Source organism: Polypterus senegalus, chromosome 1 (assembly GCF_016835505.1).
Source record: "Polypterus senegalus isolate Bchr_013 chromosome 1, ASM1683550v1, whole genome shotgun sequence".
NCBI lineage: Eukaryota > Metazoa > Chordata > Cladistia > Polypteriformes > Polypteridae > Polypterus > Polypterus senegalus.
The window spans coordinates 73,400,244-73,421,339 of record NC_053154.1 but is presented as its reverse complement, the minus strand read 5'-3'; the positions used below and the strand labels follow the sequence as shown (position 1 = coordinate 73,421,339).

The 21,096-nt window shown below is 37.8% G+C and overlaps 1 protein-coding gene across 1 annotated transcript; it reads left to right on the top strand.

Annotated features, from left to right (window-relative positions):
* The first annotated feature begins 233 nt into the window (after window positions 1-233).
* Window positions 234-19,614, top strand: lysmd1 (LysM, putative peptidoglycan-binding, domain containing 1). The gene is made up of 3 exons (XM_039750700.1): window positions 234-1,179; window positions 16,639-16,982; window positions 19,287-19,614. Exons 1-3 carry the CDS (start codon window positions 1,027-1,029, stop codon window positions 19,459-19,461), a joined length of 672 nt encoding a protein of 223 aa, XP_039606634.1. The 5' UTR covers window positions 234-1,026; the 3' UTR covers window positions 19,462-19,614.
* The last annotated feature ends 1,482 nt before the right edge of the window (window positions 19,615-21,096 follow it).

Here is a 21,096-nt window from a genome sequence, read left to right as displayed (position 1 = left end):
TCTGAAATAGAAATGCTTAAATCATGTATGTTACTGTGTAATTACTGAAAAAGTAAAATATAAAAACTACAGTAATTACTTTTGTACTAATAATTGTGTAGGTTTGGAAACTTTTTTTTCGGAATAGTAGTCCAAAGGAAAAACTACAGTACTTCATACTGTATAAGGAAACAGCAGACTCCAACAAAACTACAATTCCTACAATTCTCCATGCCAAAATAAGTGCTGTCGCAAGTCAAACTGTGTACTTGTTATTTGACCGGATGTAGGATTTAATTCGAGAATGCATTTATGCGAGTTTCAGATGGACGTACATTTTAAGGATTCATACTGTAGGACAGAGTAATGACAAACGTGCAAAAGAAATCTGGTTTTGTAGTTTTTTGTTTTTTTTACAAAAGGAAACACGTTATTGACCGTGTATTGTTGAAGGCATGTTATACTCGATTGAATTAATGTAATGTTTGACAAAAATGTGTATAATCTTTGGGCTAAGGATTTAAAAAATGTGCGATAATGATGATGGTGATGATGAACAGGAGCAGTGATAGAACCGATCTGTGTTTTTTTCCTTCTAGTTTCAAAAACAATAAAGGTGGCGTAAGGTGAGATTGCATGAGAGAAAAGAAGACAAAATCTGCACATTTATCTCAAGAAGCGAGGAGTGGTATTTTAATCTATTCATTTTTATTCTCTTACAATCGCACGAAACTCTTGGTGAATTTAAGCCGGCACAGTTATAGTCTGCTGACAGCTATTTAAATGGAGTGTATGACAGCAGCTATTCGTTCTTAATATTTACCATTTACATTTAATTTATTTACTCATAAGAAAGCGGAAATGTTTATAATAGGGATATTTAATTAAAATGTCAAATAGCTTAAAATAACCAGAGAAAAAATCGTTTTTGGCATTGTCAGTATATTACTCTTACAGCATTTTTGGCCAAGTACCATATGATATTTATTCAAACACTGTTTTTAAATAAAATTGTACAAAGGGAAAGGCGTACAATAAGCTGCAATCATGTGTAGCCAGGAATCGCTTCTCGGATCAAATCGGAATCAAAGTCGATCTTACGGCAGCTTAGTTCGCTCTCCGGTGAGGGAGAAGAGGCTGGAGCACTGTGTTCGTCCAGAGGACACTCTGCAAGGACTAGCGCTACAGTATGGGGTAACGGTAAGTGAGAGGCAGAGTTGTTGCTTATTTCAATGAACTTTACTCCAGTGTACTATGAGTTTGTCTGTTCTTAGTTCTACTGAAGATCGTTTCATGCAACTTTGACATATAAGGAACAATCTAATATTTAGATCTAACCTTGAAATATATTCTTGTTTGCTTTACTTTAAACACAATCAACAATATTTTATATTGTGTGATTAATTGACAAGTCCATCTCATTTTCAATTAACACATTTTAGAGCTCAAAAATCAAATAAATAGAAGTATTGTTTAGAACTTAAATGTTTAAAAGCTAAACAACATATGGATGAGATTATGTTATTCCAAAATTGATTAAATTCATTTTTTTCCTCAGAATTCTACACACAACACCCCATAATGTCAGCGTGAAAAAAGTTTACTTGAAATTTTTGCACATTTATTAAAAATAAAAAAATTGAGAAAGCACATGTACATAAGTATTCACAGCCTTTGCCATGAAGCTCAAAATTGAGCTCAGGTGCATCCTGTTTCCCCTGATCATCCTTGAGATGTTTCTGCAGCTTAATTGGAGTCCACCTGTGGTAAATTCAGTTGATTGGACGTGATTTGGAAAGGCACACACCTGTCTATATAAGGTCCCTCAGTTGACAGTTCATGTCAGAGCACAAACCAAGCATGAAGTCAAAGGAATTGTCTCGAGGCACAAATCTGGGGAAGGTTACAGAAAAATTTCTGCTGCTTTTAAGGTCCCAATGAGCACAGTGGCCTCCGTCATCCGTAAGTGGAAAAAGTTCGAAACCACCAGGACTCTTCCTAGACCTGGCCGGCCATCTAAACTGAGCGATCAGGGGAGAAGGGCCCTAGTCAGGGAGGTGCCCAAGAACCCTATGGTCACTCTGTCAGAGCTCCAGAGGTCCTCTGTGGAGAGAGGAGAACCTTCCAGAAGGACAACCATTTCTGCAGCGATCCACCAATCAGGCCTGTATGGTAAAGTGGCCAGATGGAAGCCACTCCTTAGCAAAAGGCACATGGCAGCCCACCTGGAGTTTGCCAAAAGGCACCTAAAGGACTCTCAGACCATGAGAAACAAAATTCTCTGGTCTGATGAGACAAAGATTGAACTCTTTGGTGTGAATGCCAGGCGTCACGTTTGGAGGAAACCAGGCACCGCTCATCACCACGCCAATACCATCCCTACAGTGAATCATGGTGGTGGCAGCATCATGTTGTGGGGATGTTTTTCAGTGGCAGGAACTGGGAGACTAGTCAGGATAAAGGGAAAGATGACTGCAGCAATGTACAGAGACATCCTGGATGAAAACATGCTCCATAGCGCTCTTGACCTCAGACTGGGGCGACGGTTCATCTTTCAGCAGGACAACGACCCTAAGCACAAAGCCAAGATATCAAAGGAGTGGCTTCAGGACAACTCTATGATTCTCCTTGAGTGGCCCAGCCAGAGCCCAGACTTGAATGCGATTGAACATCTCTGGAGAGATCTTAAAATGGCTTTGCACCGAAGCTTCCTGTCCAACCTGATGGAGCTTGAGAGGTTCTGCAAAGAGGAATGGGCGAAACTGGCCAAAGATAGATGTGCCAAGCTTGTGGCATCATATTCAAAAAGACTTGATGCTGTAATTGCTGCCAAAGGTACATCGACAGAGTATTGAGCAAAGGCTGTGAATACTTATGTACATGTGATTTCTCAGTTTTTCTTATCTATACTAATAAAAGGCAAAGCCCTCACTCACTCACTGACTCACTCACTGACTCATCACTAATTCTCCAACTTCTCGTGTAGGTAGAAGGCTGAAATTTGGCAGGCTCATTCCTTACAGCTTACTTACAAAAGTTGGGCAGGTTTCATTTCGAAATTCTATGCGTAATGGTCATAACTGGAACCTATTTTTTCGTCCATATACTATAATAGACGTCTGCTCGATGGCCGTGGGAGGCGGAGTTACGCCTCCCACGTAATTTAATGCCTGCCCGTATAAGGCCGTCCGTCAGCGGCAATCCAATAGAAACACTGGCGCTAAATATTCACGGGTGAAGGACTGTGCTTATGCAGACGAAGATGAGATGGTCAGGGTGGTGTTTTGCACAAACTCGGCGAAACTGCGAGACAAACTTTTAAGTGCCGGGTCTTAGCTAACATTAAATACAGCCGTGGACATCGCAATAGATGGCACCAGCACAGCTGGGAACCTTCGATGCATGTACACCGAGCGGCTCGCGTGAACTGACACAGTGCACAGACAAAGAGCAACAGTTCCAAAGAGTGCTGAACAAAAACCGAATTACACAATTGAGAAGGCAGCAAAAAAATATGAAGCGTGTGATACATACAAGCATATTCATAAGTGCAGCTACTGTGGAAACAAAGCACACGGTGGAAAAAGTCAATGTCCCGCTAAAGGAAGACAGTGTAAAAAAAAAACCCGTACATGCAGTGTGTCACGTCTCAGATACAGAGGAAGACGAGCTGTTTATTGATTCAGTAAGAAATGAATCGATGAATGAAACCTGTTATCTTTATAACGATTGACAAACACGGAATGTAACTTGAACACAACACATCCTACAAATACGAACCTGATTGAAAGAAATAATGATAATCAAATCCTTAATGACATCAACACTCATAACACTCACAAAACAATTACTGTATATTGACAATCATGTTACGTTATTTTTAAAATGTTCCCTTTTCTTTTTTATAACTTCTTTAACACACTACTTCTCCGCTGGGCGGGTATTTTGCTAGTTTTTAATAAATTTGCAAAAACCTCAAGTAAACCTTTTTCACGTTGTCATTATGGGGTGTTGTGCATGGAATTCTGAGGAAAAAAATGAATTTAATCCATTTTGGAATAAGGCTGTAACATAAAAAAATGTGGAAAAAGTGATGCGCTGTGAATACTTTCCAGATGCACTGTATATATTAAATCAATAAGTCTTTATTTTGTGTGGCACCTTTTACAATTCAAAGTAACAAAATGGAATGCAGAAACATTCAACACAAGGAATCTACTGTTTGAACATGAAAGTATACTGATTGTATGAGTTAATAATTTGGTCTTATCAGGGTCAATATAACTGGCACAGACAAGTCATATTAGGGAATTTTGCTACAGGTATAGATTACTACAATGCATGCAAGAAAAGGAGAGTTTTTACTTGTTATTTGAATGTAATCACTTCACAAGTACTCCTAAAAGTATCTATCTATCTATCTATCTATCTATCTATCTATCTATCTATCTATCTATCTAAAGAGGGAGTTCCAGAGCACAGGAGCAACAAAGTTAAATGAGTGGTCAATCAATCTTTGTTATATAGTGCCATTCATGAAAAAGATAATTATATTGTTCTTTAAAAAGCAAACTACTAGGTACTGGTACGGTTTTCAATAAGCAATTACATTTAAAAGGTATACTATACATAAGAACAAATGCGTAGTAAAATAGAGTAGATGAACAACCTAAACAACAGAATGACAGAATTAGTATTACTAAAGCTGTTATATAAGAAAAATAAGAATGCAGTGCAGTCATTAAAAGTCTGATTTGAGTCAGAGCCACAAAACTGAATGAATGTTCATCTAGAGTCGCAAAACCTGTGTTAGGAATTGTAAAAAGGCTAGCACCAGTAGATCTCATTTGTGTAGCAAACTGATGAGGTGCATGTCCCGAATTGTTCTGGTACTTGGTGTACTAGAAATGTGTTTGTTGTGTTTGACCAATATCAGAACTCGGGCAGTGGCATTTTGAACTTGTCTGTTAATGCTTTCAGCAGAAAGATTGTTAAGAAATGAACTGCACAACTCTAGTCAAGAGACAATGAAGGCATGATGGAGTGTGTCTGCATCAGAGAAGGAGATGAATGGTCTGACTCTTGCCAGTGCTTCATAAGAATGGTACAGGATGTCCTGAAAACTGTCAAGGAGTGGGTTTCAAAAATCAGAGCAATGTCATAATAATGCCAAGACTGGTAACTGAAAATAAAGATGGAAGTTGTAAAGCTGTAGTCCAGGGAGAACAAATAAACATTTCTGTTTTATGTCATTTTCCTAGGAATTAAATATGAGAGCTTTTTAAATCACGAGTGTCCAAATGTTTCTTGTCCCATTTTTATATTCTTATATTTTTCCCTTAATGCCTATAGTATATCTGGCTTACTGACCTTAAAATAAATTAACAAAGAATGATTGTTTTAAGTGTATTCCAAGGATGGGAGGATAGTAAAGTTGGTTGTTTAATACAATATGTTAATACTCAATCACAGACTGAACAAGTGACCACTTGTGGCCATTTTTGTAAAGTAGGTTATTGATTGTGACAACATGAGAGAGAGAGAAAAGTGTCCTATATAATAATGTGTGCTGTACATGGTTGTGTTTGTTAAGTTCATCCACATTTTTGTCTTCCCTGGGGTATTTACTTCTGAGATTCAGCAATGATCACCCAGATGTAATGCATGGATATTAGCTGAGATAGAATTTTTTTCTGTTGTTCAGTTTATTATATAATAAAGATTAATAGAAATGTTATTAGCTCGGCCGGAGAGAGACTTTTTCCATGATGTCCTATTTTGAGCTTGGTTAGACACCTTTACTTCAGATGACTTACAAGATCAGAAAAGTTAAAGATCGCTTTTAAAGATAGGTTAAGTGCTGTACTCAGATCATACAATGAGTTGGAGGCAGGAATTAAACAGGAAGACTTGGAAAATCCAGAATTCCAGCCACACTATTCCATGCTGTTTAATTACAGGAATTCAACAAATATTCTTATCCATTGTTCAGTTCATTTTACTTTTGTATAGCACTCTTCTTTGAGGGAGGCTCAGAGAGCTGTAACAAGTTTACAGATTAAATACAATTAATGACTAAGTCTAATAACAACGCAAATTCCTATAATCCTTGGATTCATCCTTCGGTGCCCAGGCTTCCAGTATCTCTGATGTTTTTCCACCAGGCAGAAAAACAGCTTGAAAGTAGATCAATGGTACCCAATACCACAGCAGGATATGTAGAAGATATATAGAATAAAAGAGGGTTGGTAGCAGTATGTAATTATTGTAATGCTTATATTGTTGTACAAATGACTAATAAACAGAGATGCAATACAAAAGGGAACTCGGAAGCTGTAATCAGGGACTGCTAATTAAAGTAGTGAGGATTCATCAGTTAAAAGTCCAACGTCCAACTGTTATTTTATTAATCTTCAGAATCTTTAGTAGATGAGTATCTTAAGATCTTAATGTATGCTCTGGTTTAATGTAATAATAAGTTTAGAGAGGTAAGTAGAGTCTTGGCTGTTTTTACAATATATGCAAGAAGGAGGATTTTGAAAACTATGTCAAGCGTACCTGGAAGCCAGTGTAAGGATTCAAACACAGGCATTATTTGATAATACTTTCTACTTCTAGTAATGTTTCTGGTAGCACTGTATTGAAACTATTATTTCTAAAATAATATTTAGAATTAATTCATCTTCTCAGCAACAATCCACCATCAGCCACTTGCACTTGCACAGTATTTATTTATTTCACCATGCTACACTTCTCTCCATAAATCAAGCTGAACACCTTATAGGAGCACTTTGTAGTAAATTATAACCACTTAAGAGAGAGAGAGAGAGGTTAGGACCACACACTGAGACAGCGCATTGCAGCACCCACCACATGACAAACCAACTCAGGATCCCAGATTAGGGGATTAGGTTTTTCCCTGCAGGTTGAAGGGCCTACATGCAGGGCTGGATGCAGATTAATATCATACCCAGGATGGAGCAATTGCAGGTTAAGGGGTCCAACCATTTAAGTGAGTGAGAAAATCCCAAAAAAGTAGTGTGTGGAAAGTGTACAAGTTGTATACCACTGTGCCAGGTCTGTTATATTTGTAGATATAGCAGTGAAACCAAAGTGAGGTTCACCATCATACTGCTGACCATGCAGTAATGCAGAAAGTGTCCTTCCTTCTCTGCTGACTCCAGCCACAGTATGGAGGGAGGTGGCCCCTTTTATAATCACCCGGATGTGCTCCAGGTGCATTCCGACAATCTTCCACCGGCACTCCCCAGTGTGGTGGAAGTGCCGGCTGCGCACCCGGAAGCACCCGATCCTCTTCCCCCAAGCACTTCCAGGTTTGGCGGAAGTGCTGAGGTCCAGGGCTCCCAAGGCACTGGGGCGCCCCCTGACGGTTACCACAGGCCCCTACAGGGCTGAGCTTCAAAGCTCTGTACCCGTGGTTCCCATAGACACCAGGGTGCCCGCCCCCAAGTGGTCTGGGGGAGGCGTAAGCCCTCCTCCGGGGTGTCCCAGCTGGGTCGGCCCCCCAGCCACCTGTGACGGATTAAATAGGTTGAAATCAAACAAATCACCAGTATCAGATAATATTTACTCTCAAGTTCTTAATTTCGTTAGTGAGTAGATATATAAAACCTTGACACATATTTTTAGGAAGTCCCTGTACACTGGGGATATTCCAAAGGACTGGAAAATAACAACTATTATCCTGTTATATAAAAAGGGTGACCAGGCAGATCCAAGCAACTATAGGTCAGTAAGCTTAAATGTGCATTACAGGTAAAGTAATAGAAGGTATTACTAAGGATGCGATTTTGCATCACATGGCAAGTACAGGTGTTTTTCTGAACAGTCAGCATGGGTTCAGAAGAGGGAGGTCAGGTTTCACTAACATGCTAGAATTCCATGAGGAAGCAACAAAAGGGTATGATCAAAGTGGAGCTCATAATATTTTTATCTGGACTTTTAGAAAACATTTGATAAGGTGCCACATGAGAGGCTGGATATCAAACTGAAAGAAGTGGGAGTTCAGGGTGATGTTTGTAGATGGCTACAGAATTGGCTCAGGCACAGGAAGCAGAGGGTGATGGTTCAAGGAAACATCAGAATTGGCTGATGTTAAGAGTGGGGTGTCCACAGGGATCAGTGCTAGGACCGCTGCTATTTTTAATATATATACATAATTTGGATAGGAATATAAGTAACAAGCCAGTTAAATTTGCAGATGACATCAAGCTAGTTGGATTGGCAGATAATCTAGAATCCTTTCAATCATTACAGAGGAACTTGGACATCATACATTAACAGATTGATGGCAGATGAAATTTAATGTAAGTAAATGTAAAGTGTTACACACAAGAAATATACATTTTAGGTTTGAATACACAATGGGAGATCTGAAAATTGAGAGTACACCTTATGAGAAGGAATTAGAAGTATAGCGGACACGGCACTATCAACTGCCAGCCAGTGTTCAGAAGCCATTAAGAAGGATAACATAATGTTAGGTTATATAGCACAATGTGTGGAGGGCAAGTCCAAAGAGTTATGCTCAAGCTTTATAATGCAGTGGTGAGGCCTCATCTGGAGTACTGTGTGCAGTTTTGGTCTCCAGGCTACAAAAAGGACATAACAGCTCTAGAAAAGTTCTAGCGAAGAGTGACTAGGCTTATTACTGGGCTACAGGGGATTAATTATGAAGAAAGATTAAAAGAGCTGAGCCTTTTCAGTTTAAGCAAAAAAAGATTAAGAGATGACATGATTGAAGTGCTTAAAATTATAAAGGGAATTGGTACAGTTTATTGAGACTTTTTTTAAAATTAGTTCAAGAACACAGGGACACAGTTGGAAACATTTTAAGGGTAAATTTTACACAAACATTAGGAAGTTGTTTCTATACAGGGAATCATATTCACTTGGAATAAGCTACCAAGTAACGTGGTAGACAATAAGACTTTAGGGACTTTCAAAACAAGACTTAATGTTTTTTCATTTTTTAGAAGAATTAAGTGGATAGGACTAGTGAGCTTTTTGGGCTGAAAGGCCTGTTCTCGTCTAGAGTGTTTAGAGTGTTCTAATGGTCTAATAACCCAGTGCCCGCCCAAAAACAATTTCCTTTAAAAAAGGCAGTTGGATCAAAAACCTGCAGCCACAGTGGGTCCCCAGGACCGAATTTGGGAATCCCTGCACTAGAGGACAAACCAACTCAAACATTAGGTAAAATTAGGCCTTGATTTAACTTCTTGAAACAAACAGTCATGAAAACACCACATCAGCATCATCAAATAAGAGTCTCTGAGAGTGTAACTGAAACCAGTGCCAAGTTTCTTGTGTGTGCCTTAGCTCTTGTCTCTCCAACTGTGTCCAGATGGCTTACCCAGACAAAAGGTTCAGAATCTAGAGGGTTTAATAACTTCCCACAAAATTGGAGTCAGATTTTAACCTATTGTAATAGACTACACAGGCAGTTCATGAGCAAGTGAGTGTAGCAACTAGCTCTCTTTCTATGCTAATCAAATTTTATTTACCAACATTAGTCCAAAAAACTTTAAAATTCCTGTTATACTCTTGCTACTCACTGTAACCAGCAAATGCCAGCAATTTCTTGACTATACAACAGACTTTGTGTCTGGCCTTTAGCTGCCATCTTCTTTTCAAAAGTGTCTCATATTTTATGAACAGGCTAAAATAGTTTTAGATTTACCTTACATATATACAAACATATATGTATAAATATTGTAAAATAGTCCCACTGTGTCTGCATAACCAAATTGGAGCATACATCTCAGTGATTTAATACAGTTATTATTGAGTATATTGCACATTATAATGTACACTTCTTTGGAGGCATGAAACCTGGTGCATTTAGGCAGCAAAGTTCATTTTTTGGCTGTTTATGCTTGAATGTTCACTCCCTATATTCATTCTTACCCCAACCCAACCCCAGTTTTCCCCTCCCCATATTCTTGCCAAATGGTTTAAAAATGTTATTTTAAAAAGTAATTTTATCATGTAACCTTTTCCTGTTGAACTGTTAATTGATATACAGGGAATAGTCTTTTGTGCAAGATACTTTGTTATACAAAACAATTCAAAAATGTAAACTCCTTTTTCCTTTTATTTGAGCTCATTCTGAAATTATGAGGAGTGTCTTTAGAGTAAATACAGCTGTACATTTAATGAACAGGCATTCTGGCAAAAACAGAATGCAGCCATCTGTGTGTGTTGCAAGATCCTTCATTGAAAAAGGGAAGTTTTTGGCTAACATCTTTTTTTGTAGGAATGGTTAACATTGTAGCTCTCTTACGAAACACTTACATTTTGAAAGTTGTTTTAAAAACAGTGTCAGAATTCTTTTCCGTGATGAAGTAAACTGAAACTGAGCATGATCCAAAAACCTAAACAACACACAGTCAGTGAAAAGTTGCATATGTTATATTAGAGTTAAGTAAAAATGATAGTAATAGATTAAACTCATTTTTGTAACAACTACACCAGACTGAACTAAGAATTAATACTATTGCTGCTGTTCACACAGGGGAGCAGGAAAAATTAGGATGATAATCAGAAAAAGGTTTAGTCGAAGACTGACCCGGACACAGACAGACACGGACTCAGAATGTCCAAAATAACACGTTTATTGCTATAAATGTCCTGCACACAACACGGTGCCCCAATACACACAGTACTCAGTGCTTCTTTTCCTTTCGCCACCTCTACTCCTTTCTTTCTAAGCTTCGTCCTCCTCCTCCCGACTCTGGCCACTGAATGGAGTGAGGCGGCCTCCTTTATAGTGCACCTGGAAGTGTTCCAGGTGTCTCTTGATTAACATCCAGCAACACTTTCAGGTGTGGCAGAAGTGCTGCATAGGAACCCCGCTACTCTTCTTCTTCATACCCAGACTCTGGAGCTGCCCAGGTGGCCCCTGGTGGTGACCATAGACCCCTACCAGTTTGAGCTTCTGAGCTCCTATTCCATGGCCATGATGTAAACCAGGGGGGCTGTCCTCTCGTGTTCCGGGGAAGGTACTCCTGGTAGTACGCCCATTCCCCCAGTCTTCTCTTGAGAAGGGCGTCCCGTCCGGGCAGGATTCCCGGCCATCCATCACAGTTCAAATGCTTAAGGATTATATTGTTCCCAGTGCAATATACATACTTAGCCAGCTCATCTAGAATGAAGTACAATGTTTTTACATCCAAATATTTTCTTTCATACTTATCCAGGTTATAGGGAGCCAGTGTCTATCCTGGCAGCATTTTACAAAAGTAGGATATGCCTATTTGTGCTTCCTATTGGCTTCTACTGATATAGGAAATAAAATCTTCAATATCCTCTGACAAGAAGACGCATCTAGATGATGTTATGATGTTTGTTAGCTATACACCTTATTTCAAGCTAATGTGCAATAATTGGACAAATACTAGTTATGGCGTCCCTGGGATACTAGTACAACCTCAAACACACCAAGAGTATCTCAGCTGCACATGCATCAGTCATATAAACTACTGAGTTCATTTTGCAGGTTTACAAGTTTGGTTCTTCTTGGATTGGAAGATTATTCTGTTATATCACATCACACTTTGGATGTTCTGATGTGGAAGTGGTTCATTATGGTTATACTTCTATGTAGGCTCTCCCTATCTTTACGTGTATTTTAGAACCAGAGAATTAACACCAAGTTAAAACCAATAGATTACATGACAGTCAGTCACAACAACTCTCTCCGTGCTTTACAAGATGTACAGAAATGTAGAACCCTCCATGGATTATCTAGGTACATATTGGGCCGTAGGCTGATAACTCACTGAGGAGAGATTTGACTTGCAGCATTCATTATAATGTCTACAACTTCTTAGACCTAGACTAGTGTCCATTTTGAAGAGCCTGGACTGGTATGATCTATTGTCATACCATTTTCAGAAATCAGCTTTGTTTCATTTTTAGGCCTTATAAACACAAGATTTACACGTGCTGCAGAAAACTGATGCATTATATGGCTGTTGGATCTCGCCTCCTAGAATACAAAAATATGGAAATTGAGAAAGGAAGACTTTTGTAACATGAACCTTCAGATAAGATAAACGTGTCACTTAGAAACAGATGCATGTAATCAGCATGCTGTAGAGAAAAAGAGAAATTTGGAGTAAGAAGAAAGACATAATAAAACAGGAATTATTTTTTTCTGAGAATATTCATTGTCTCTGCTAAAGTAAGAAAATCAACAAGAGAAACTGCTGAAAGTGAATTTCTGAAGTGGCCTTGTGCATGCATGTCTGAAATTTCTACAGTGATAACAGGAGAGAAAAGTGTATTTTTTTAAACAAATAGTAAAAACAGGTTTATAGTCCATACAATGGAGTACTTGTCATGAACTGGGATGCCCAGATTAAAACAAAAGCTTTTCCAGCATGTAATGAGAGGAGAATTGATAAATTATCTGGATTTGAGTCCAGAGTCGTGATATTAAGTTGTCTATGGTCTGATAAGAACTGAGAGCATATAAAGCCAAACAGGTTGTATTTATTTGTTTTTCTTTTTGTTAGAGTGTCAGAATTTTGGATAGCAATGTGATGTCTAGGTTTACCAAGTAGTGAGATTAGTTTTTACACAGTGAATAAGCTGTGCTTAAGAATTTTGAAAAGATGTTTAGAACATTAGGAAAAGAGATTTATAAAAAACCAAACGGGGAGTTCTGACAAATTCTTTCTCTTGCCCTTTTTTATTATAAGATGAGCATGTATAATAAACAGTAATTAGATAAAACTGAAACATCAAGTAGAATAGCTTGTATTAATATTTGTTGAGATGTAAAATGTTTGCTTTAGTTAAGGATGCTTTGGTTAAGGATGCATTTATGTCATTAGAAAATACAGTATAGTTTGATTGTAATCTACTCTTTATATATATATATATATATATATATATATATATATATATAATGTTCCACAAAATCGTTGCACTTTTAGGCTTAGGATTTTATATCTATACTAATAAAAGGCAAAGCCCTCACTGACTCACTCACTCATTCACACACTCATCACTAATTCTCCAACTTCCCATGTAGGTAGAAGGCTGAAATTTGGCAGGCTTATTCCTTACAGCTTACTTACAAAAGTTAAGCAGATTTCATTTCGAAATTCTACATGTAACGGTCATAACGGTCGATAACGGTTGACAACATCCGCCATGTTGAACTTTCTTATTTATGGCGCCATCTTCACGAAATTTGGTAGGTGTCTTCCCTGTGCTAACCAAAACCAATGTACGTACTTATTTCAGTGGTATGATGCCACTGTCGCCTGCCATATTGAGCTTTTCAACGGTCTTTGTTACTTATGGGCCCATCTTCAAGAAATTTGGTACGCGGGTTCCCAATGCTAACTGAATCCTACTTCCGTACATATATACGTCCATAGCCTGCAGCTCGGTCACCGTGTGAGGCGGCGTTGGGTCCCCCATCCCAACGCCTCCCACGTTGTTGGCTGCCTGCCTATATAAGGCCGTCCGTCGCTCCGGTCTCTACATTCCCTTCCTTGTTCGCCACGGGATTCATGTCTCCCTGCTAATAACTACAGCCTTTTTATTTAATCCACGGCTTCTCCGCTGTTTTATTGTTCATTTATTACGATTATACTTATTGTGTAGGTATTTTAGACTTACTTTACATTGTTCAGGTACCCATTTCCTTTATCATTCCAACCGTACCCCCATTAACCTGTCTATCGAGGTGATCACCATCGATCAAAGAACTGTCACTTACCGAGTGGTTTCCATGCCCGGAGATGGCACCTACCTTTTCCATTCTCTTTGTTACATATCGCACGGCCATATCAGGCTCACTCTTCATATCTGGAGGAACATTGTGTCTTATGTATTGAATGATTGGGACAGGTTCAAGGTGTGGACTGATGACGGTACAGGAGATAATTATACTACACTGGAGCACTATAAGAGTGAAATGCTTAAGCCCTTCACCTATGGTTCTGCATGTGAGTTGATGGCTGCTGCTGAATTGTTCGGTTGTCGCTTTCAAGTGTACCGAAATGGCCAAATATTTTGCACCTTTCGACAACCGCCAATGCCTCTTAAACATCTTAGACTCACAGGTGACAATTTCAGTAGTGGACATGTTTATGAATGTTTAAACTCTCAAAAGCTGGATGTGAAGTTATCGATGAAACCGGTTGTATGCTTACAACGCTTGACAGATGCCGAATGTCACTTCAACACAAGTCCTGCAAATACTGTCGTCATTGAAACAAACCATGAAACTCAAACCGATTATGACAGCAGCAATCCAAGCTGTGAGATTTGAAACAAGATTACTGTTCACATGGCCAACTGTACGTTGCATGCTTAAGAGTAAGCTCAGCGCACAGCTTGGTCATATTACAACCGGAGGGCTGAACTCAAAATGTGGTATACAAAGAGATCCTTAACAAATAATTATTAGTATATTTTCCCTCAGTTTAAAAAGGTTTAATTTTCTTCTTAATACAAATTTTAAGGCAGTATTTCGCCGCTGCGAAGCACGGGTATTTTGCTAGTATATATATAAAATCCTAAGCCTAAAAGTGCAACGATTTTGTGCAACAATTTTATGTGACTTTTTTGTCACGCTTTAAATCGGGCTTATTTTAAAACCTACATATATATGTTTGGTATCATTCTTTTCAGAATTTATCGAATTTTAATGTGATGTTGTTAGATTTTCAGATTCTTATTCCATTTTTAAATTCTAAACTAAAATATCAAGAACTCACGCCCTGTGAGACGAGACTTTGTGCCAAAAGATTTAATCACACCCGGGGCTGGAAGTAAAAGATAAAGAGTAGGACAGCTGCTCCACAGGCTTTTAAATGTTCGAAGCGCCACACGAGATACAGATCATGCGGCACAGCAGCAGCAGCAAGCCAGCAGCTGATTAAGCAAAGAGGAGGTGAAAAAAATTGTATTTGTTTCCCATTGTATCACCGATTAAGAGGGGATTTCAGAGGAGTGACCGCATCTCCTTGTGGTGCATTCAGCCCCCCTCTTCACAACATAAGCAGCAGAGACGTGAAGTGGCTGGCATGTAGCGCAGGCAAGGGGGGTTAGCAAGCGAAGCGAGCATGAGGTAAGCCCCCTAGTGTTTTATAAGGAAAAGAAAAGAAACTCTTATACCTTCATTTCATCTATGAGTATGAGGCAGTGACTTATTTTCTGTATCAACGAAATGCTTAAGAGACAATTTGATATTGCTCTGATGGAATAAAATCTGAAATGCAGATGGTGTGTTTAGGTTTTTAGCTGTTACTGTCAAAAGTTTTTTTTTTTTTTACTTCTACATAGCTAGTGGAGGTTAGTGCTTACTTCTCAGAAGAAGAAATACACCCTCATTTCAGCCATATAGAATACAGAGAAGAAGAGAGCAGTTTAGAAATTTATGTGCATGATCTACAAGGACAAATTAATTTGTGGGATGCAGGATTTGAAAGGGAATGAAGGCAAATAAACCTTATGTGCCCACTTTCCTGGATGACAATCAAAAAAATAGAACATCCATCCATCCATTATCCAAACCGCTATATCCTAACTACAGGGTCATGGGGGTCTGCTGGAGCAAATCCCAGCCAACACAGGGCGCAAGGCAGGAAACAAACCCTGGGCAGGGCGCCAACCCACCGCAGAAAATAGAACATGAAAATGGAAAAAAAAATCATGAACTAGGAACTCCCAGGGAGGGATATAAAAACTTTAGTATAATGTGATGTTTATTTAGGTGGATTAGCCCCAAAGCCACAACTCTTAAACCACATTTCAGAATCCAGAGTTTATGTAGAGTTATCGAATAATGAGTTGTCTTTGAGTATTATATTTCTTAATTCACGTAGAGTATCCAACTCCACGTCAACATTCTCAGCTAGTGAAAAGCATTGTAGCAGAGAAACATAGTAGAATGAGTCTCATAACAAGAAATAACCACAATAAAGTTATAGGTGGCAAATTGTAATTGACAGCATTAGATGGTCATGGAAGTAGTTAATGCCATCAATCCACACATTGGTATCAAAAGAATCATTCAACTTTGTAATATGTGTTGTCATTATTATCTTGAATTCTACAATGTTTTCAAAATGAAAAAAAACATCTTCTGGTAATAACTCTAACTGGATAAAAAATATGCATTTGTGAAAGTGTCTACTGGCATGAAGTATAGACTTCTTACTATATACTGACTTTGCTGGGTTAATGTCCGACTTCAATTAGCAGGATTACAAAGTGAACACTTGGATTTATATTTTTGAATAAATCATCATTAATCTAAACTGTAGGCATGAAATGTAATTGAAGTAATGATTGTACTATGAAAAAGGTTCTCAGAGTTGTAACATTATTACGTAGTGCTGGTAATTCTAAAGTTAGCCCTATACAAGTTAGTACGAGCATGAGTGCGCTCTGAGATAGATTAGCACCATGTCCAGGGTTGGTTCCTACCTTTTTTTGCTGCTGGCTAGGGCCCCCCAACCCTGAACTGATTAATGCAGTCTTAGAGAATAAATGAATGGATGAATGTTTATAATTCATTAATTTAGAAAGCCAAGACACAGTATATGTATAAATATAAATGCATGTGCAGTGTATTTTATTGAAAAACTGTACTATGTGTTTTTTTTTTTTTAGATGGAGCAAATAAAGAGAGCCAATCGCCTTTATACCAATGAATCAATATTTCTAAAGAAAACTCTAATTATCCCCATCATGGCCAAATCAGATGATCGTCTGAATGGTTTAGAAGCATCTGATGAGACAGAAGAGGGAAGCAACCAGGCAGAATGCACAACAGAGGCAAGTGAAATGAAGGGTCACACTGACAAGGATAAAGCAAATGGGTCAAACAGTTCAAAGCCTGAGGGAGCCCAATGGCAAGGTGATCTGTCTGCAAAAGATTTTTTGAAGAAACTGGACAGCAAGATCAGTCAATCAAAGGAGGCAGCTGTAAAGAAGATCCAGGAAGTTGAGAAACGGTGAGCTTGTATATACACTTGAGTGTGAAATAACTTTTAACTTTTGTTCTGGTTTTCAATTGTTGCACTTTAAATATATATTTCCTTTCTACATTTCATCTAAAATAGATGGCAAAGCAAGGGTTCCTATGTATGCTTTTTATCTAGATAGTAGATGTGCATCGGTAAGTTGCATACTCTGCTACAGTTTTAAAAGTTTACTCAGTTTTCTTATTTAGACATAAAGGTGTATTGCAGAGCCCCTGTAACTACTTTTTCCCTTTGTCTATGGACAGAGTAATTAAAACAGCACTAGATGTGTGTTCATTGAATGGTAACCAAAAAATATAAAAAAATTAGATTAGGTCACACACTTATAAATGGTCTGTGCATGTCTGGGGCATTGTGAAATTCTGACAGGATAAGCTAGGAAAGTTTTTTGTTAGTAGTAATGACTGACATTTTTAATTATTACATTGTTTTTTTTTCTGTACCACCTGGCACCAGCAGCTGTTCTTTTCTATGTTTGAGTGACTTATTCAATTTTCATAAATGCCACCTATGAGCAGAGACTAGAGTATTAAGAACAAAGTATTACTAGTTTCACATATAACCAATCATTCTGGTAACATCTTGTCTAATCATTGTCTAAAATCTGAAAGATCCTTATTAGAAAGTTTACAGAATCCATACAATGAAACCATAAAATGCCCAGCTACCAACATATGATGGAAATCAAATAAATATTCACATTTTCAGAACTCAACCTAAGCAGCAAACTCTTTTAGTCCATATTTTTTAAGATAGCTCATTATATTTGATTACCTGACATTTCTGTGAAAAGGTCTTCATTGGTAGATTACTAGTACATTTTGCCCCAGAATTTAACGGTGTTGATTCACAAAAGGAATGTTGTTTTGAGTTGAAATTTTAGGTGCCTTTTCAACATTTCCTGTGATGGCATTATTAATGAAAGATATTATTGTACAGGACTGGAATGTTAAATGATGCTGCCTGAGGCAGTGTACATTTTTGCCTCCTTTCTATATATTAACTTACTAAGATTAAGACATTGTAGTATTCTTAATTGATATATAATCCATACTGTGATACAAGCTTCACGGTACAATAATCTTTCAATACAATGCATCCTCAGAGAAACGCAAAAATTAAACATGAAATAAATAATGTATGTTATTTAAGAAAATGTTGGTGTCTAAGGTTACTGCAACTTTGCCTTTTGCCCTGGTAAAACAGCTTAGACATCTCCTTATTGCTGTTGAAGTGCGAGAGACAGTGATCAAAGAAGTAGGTAGAGACAGTTGTGGAATCACATATCTTCCTTCAGATCAGTGAAGTCAGAACCATAGGAGGGAGATGTGTGTATGTCACCTCTTTAGTACTTTATTGAATTCCCTAACCTTTGAATTAGCACCAGAGAGTTTAAACCAATAACCATTCCCTCAATAATGTGAGCTGTATATTTATAAGCAGAATGCTGTGTTGTGACAGTACACGTCGGCCACACACTCCCAGTTGCTCTAGGGAGACTCTTGAACCTGCTACCATTCAAGAGGGATGAGCCAGCAGATGACGACACTCACACAAAGCAAGGGGTAGGTGCATAAAAGTGTGAAAGTGCTTTTATTAAAACAGTCAAAATGAAATAGTTGCAGTGCTTCAACAGTCAATAAATAAATAATCCATAAAAACAAGGTGAAAGTGAAGGTTAAAATCTTATAAATATCCATTAAAACTGGGGGTTAAAACCAGAGACAGTCCACTGTTTCTTAAATCTCACATGTCCCCATGCTGCCTTCTAAAAGCAGCCATCTCCTCAGCTTGCCCTTCACAGGATATAGCAATGAGATGCCCAACCGACAGGTGCAGTTTACCATCTTATCTAGGCTCCTTGCTGCCCTTCCGTTGGCCTGTGCAAGGCAACCTGTTGAACCAAACACACCTCTTCCCATCATTCACACTCATTCCTTGTGGGAGACATCAACAATCAGGCTGTTCCTGCTCCCTGACATTCAATGCACAGGATCGCCGTTCCTTGAGGCTCAAGCTTCTCGCCCTTAGGTTCTGCTCCTGACCACCTGACTCCTTTCTATGCTCTGTGTGTGTCTCTTCACATTTTTTCTTTCCATTCCTTTTAACCTCCATCTTTTCTTTCTGCACTCATTGACCAGTCTATTTTCTTCCTTTTGTCCATTTCTTCTGTTTCTCCTAAGCATTTTTATTTATTTTTTTCTCCTTTCTCATGCCTCTCTCCCTTATATGCCTCCATTCTTTTAATTTAGTTTTGTTTTTGGTTTATTGCAGAATACAGGAAGAAGAACAAGCTGACTCTTGTTATACTTCAGGTTACCAATGTTCACTAAGCCATAACCCATCCCCACGAACACAGCAGCGTTCCCTTCTAGGACCAGTACCACTCACAAAAACAAGACTTACTTCTTCTCTGCGTGACCATGAGGATGAGATCTTCAAACTTTGATACCACAACAATGTTTATTTGAATAAGACATTAAATCCTCTTTTGCTTCCTAGGATTACTGAAGATTTCAATAAATTGGATTGTCTAACAAAGGGAAACATGTAGATCTTGGTCTTCCGTCTTTTTGAGTAAAAGAGTCATATTGGGAATTCATTTTTACTTTTGTCACCATTTTTATTTTTAACCGTGAACCTTGAGGTATTTCTAGGCAGTTATTTTGAAAGATTATAGAGACTTGTTTCAATTTGATAAACTGTGTGCAATTTAACTTTTGTATTTCACAGAGTAATGTTATATTTTCAGGAAAAAACAGCCTATAAAACATTTTGCCACTTAGGTCCTATGAAAATGTTATATTAAAAGCAGTAAGCCTTCAGTGTAATGCAGTTCACCCTAAAACAGCTTGCTGAGCACTTGTAGAGATAAAAAGAGAATATGATGTGATAATATGTTTGGTTAATAGAAAATCCACTTTTAGATGTATTTAGTTGATATTTAAGAACATCTTAAGATCACATGAATTTAGCAATAGTGACTTGTTGCCAAATATCTTTTCTAAAATTGTTACACCAACATAGCTTACTGCCAAATCATATCCTTAATAGTGAAGATTTTATTATGTAACTGATTTGCTTCAGTTTTTTTATTAATAGTTTTTTTTTAATTTGTGCAATAATTTGTTAAGTATGTTTATGACCTTTTGTGCAATTACTGTAGATATATCCTTTCCTCCGCAATCATTTTATGGTTGAGAAATGTGAATTTTTACATAATAACACATAGCATTTTGAATGCTGCAATACTATGCACTATAGAGGCAGAGTGTGGCATGTGCTTACAGCATTGTTGTTAATGGTAAATGGTAAAAATGAATAGAGCCAATTAAATGACACTTAACTTCAATATCTTTGCCTTAACTAGCTTATTAAGAGTAATACCCAACAAGAAGCAAGAGGATTAAGAGGCAGGTCTCTGGTTAAGAAAGTGTTCTGTTCCTGTGGACGTTCTTAACCCGATTTTGCATGCAAGTCAGGACTTACACTGAGCAAGGGTCATTAGTGAGAAATTGGTAAAAATGTATAATGCTTTCTTACCTATTTTGCAGAAGAATGTTTTAAACTTAATAATAAAACCACAATGAAGCAGTATTGATGTACTTTAAATCAGAAATAGTACTTAGTTTAAACTTTAAACTAATTTAAAGTAAATTGAACCATTGGTATGTCACCCTTATGCGTAATCCCTTTTTTTTTAATGATGCAGTACTTCATAAAAATGGAAAAGAGATAGTGATGGCACAAAAACCCACCACAAACTGATGACTGTGAGACACATAGTGTCTCTAACTGAGGAATCACTCAGGCTACCACAGTAGTTTCTTATTAGTCATGAAGGTTATTACCTAGCTATGTATGTTGTTGGTTTCCTTCGATGACATATATGCAACTGAAAGCACAAAATTATTAAAAATAATAAAAAAGTTAATACTGAGCCAAGTATTCAGCCCTTTGGTGAATTCTCAGTTTGTTATGAATCAATACAGAATCAAAGTGAATTTAATTTGGCTTTTTTGACAGTGATCAACAGAAGACTCTTTAATGTCAAAATGAAAACAAAACATGCTCTCAATTAATT

Coding starts and splice junctions, on each gene's coding strand:
- lysmd1 (XM_039750700.1), top strand. CDS start 1,027: ATGTGTAGCCAGGAATCGCTTCTCGGATCAAATCGGAATCAAAGTCGA. Junction 1,180..16,638: donor CGCTACAGTATGGGGTAACG/GTAAGTGAGAGG, acceptor TTTTTTTTTTAG/ATGGAGCAAATAAAGAGAGC. Junction 16,983..19,286: donor ATCCAGGAAGTTGAGAAACG/GTGAGCTTGTAT, acceptor GGTTTATTGCAG/AATACAGGAAGAAGAACAAG.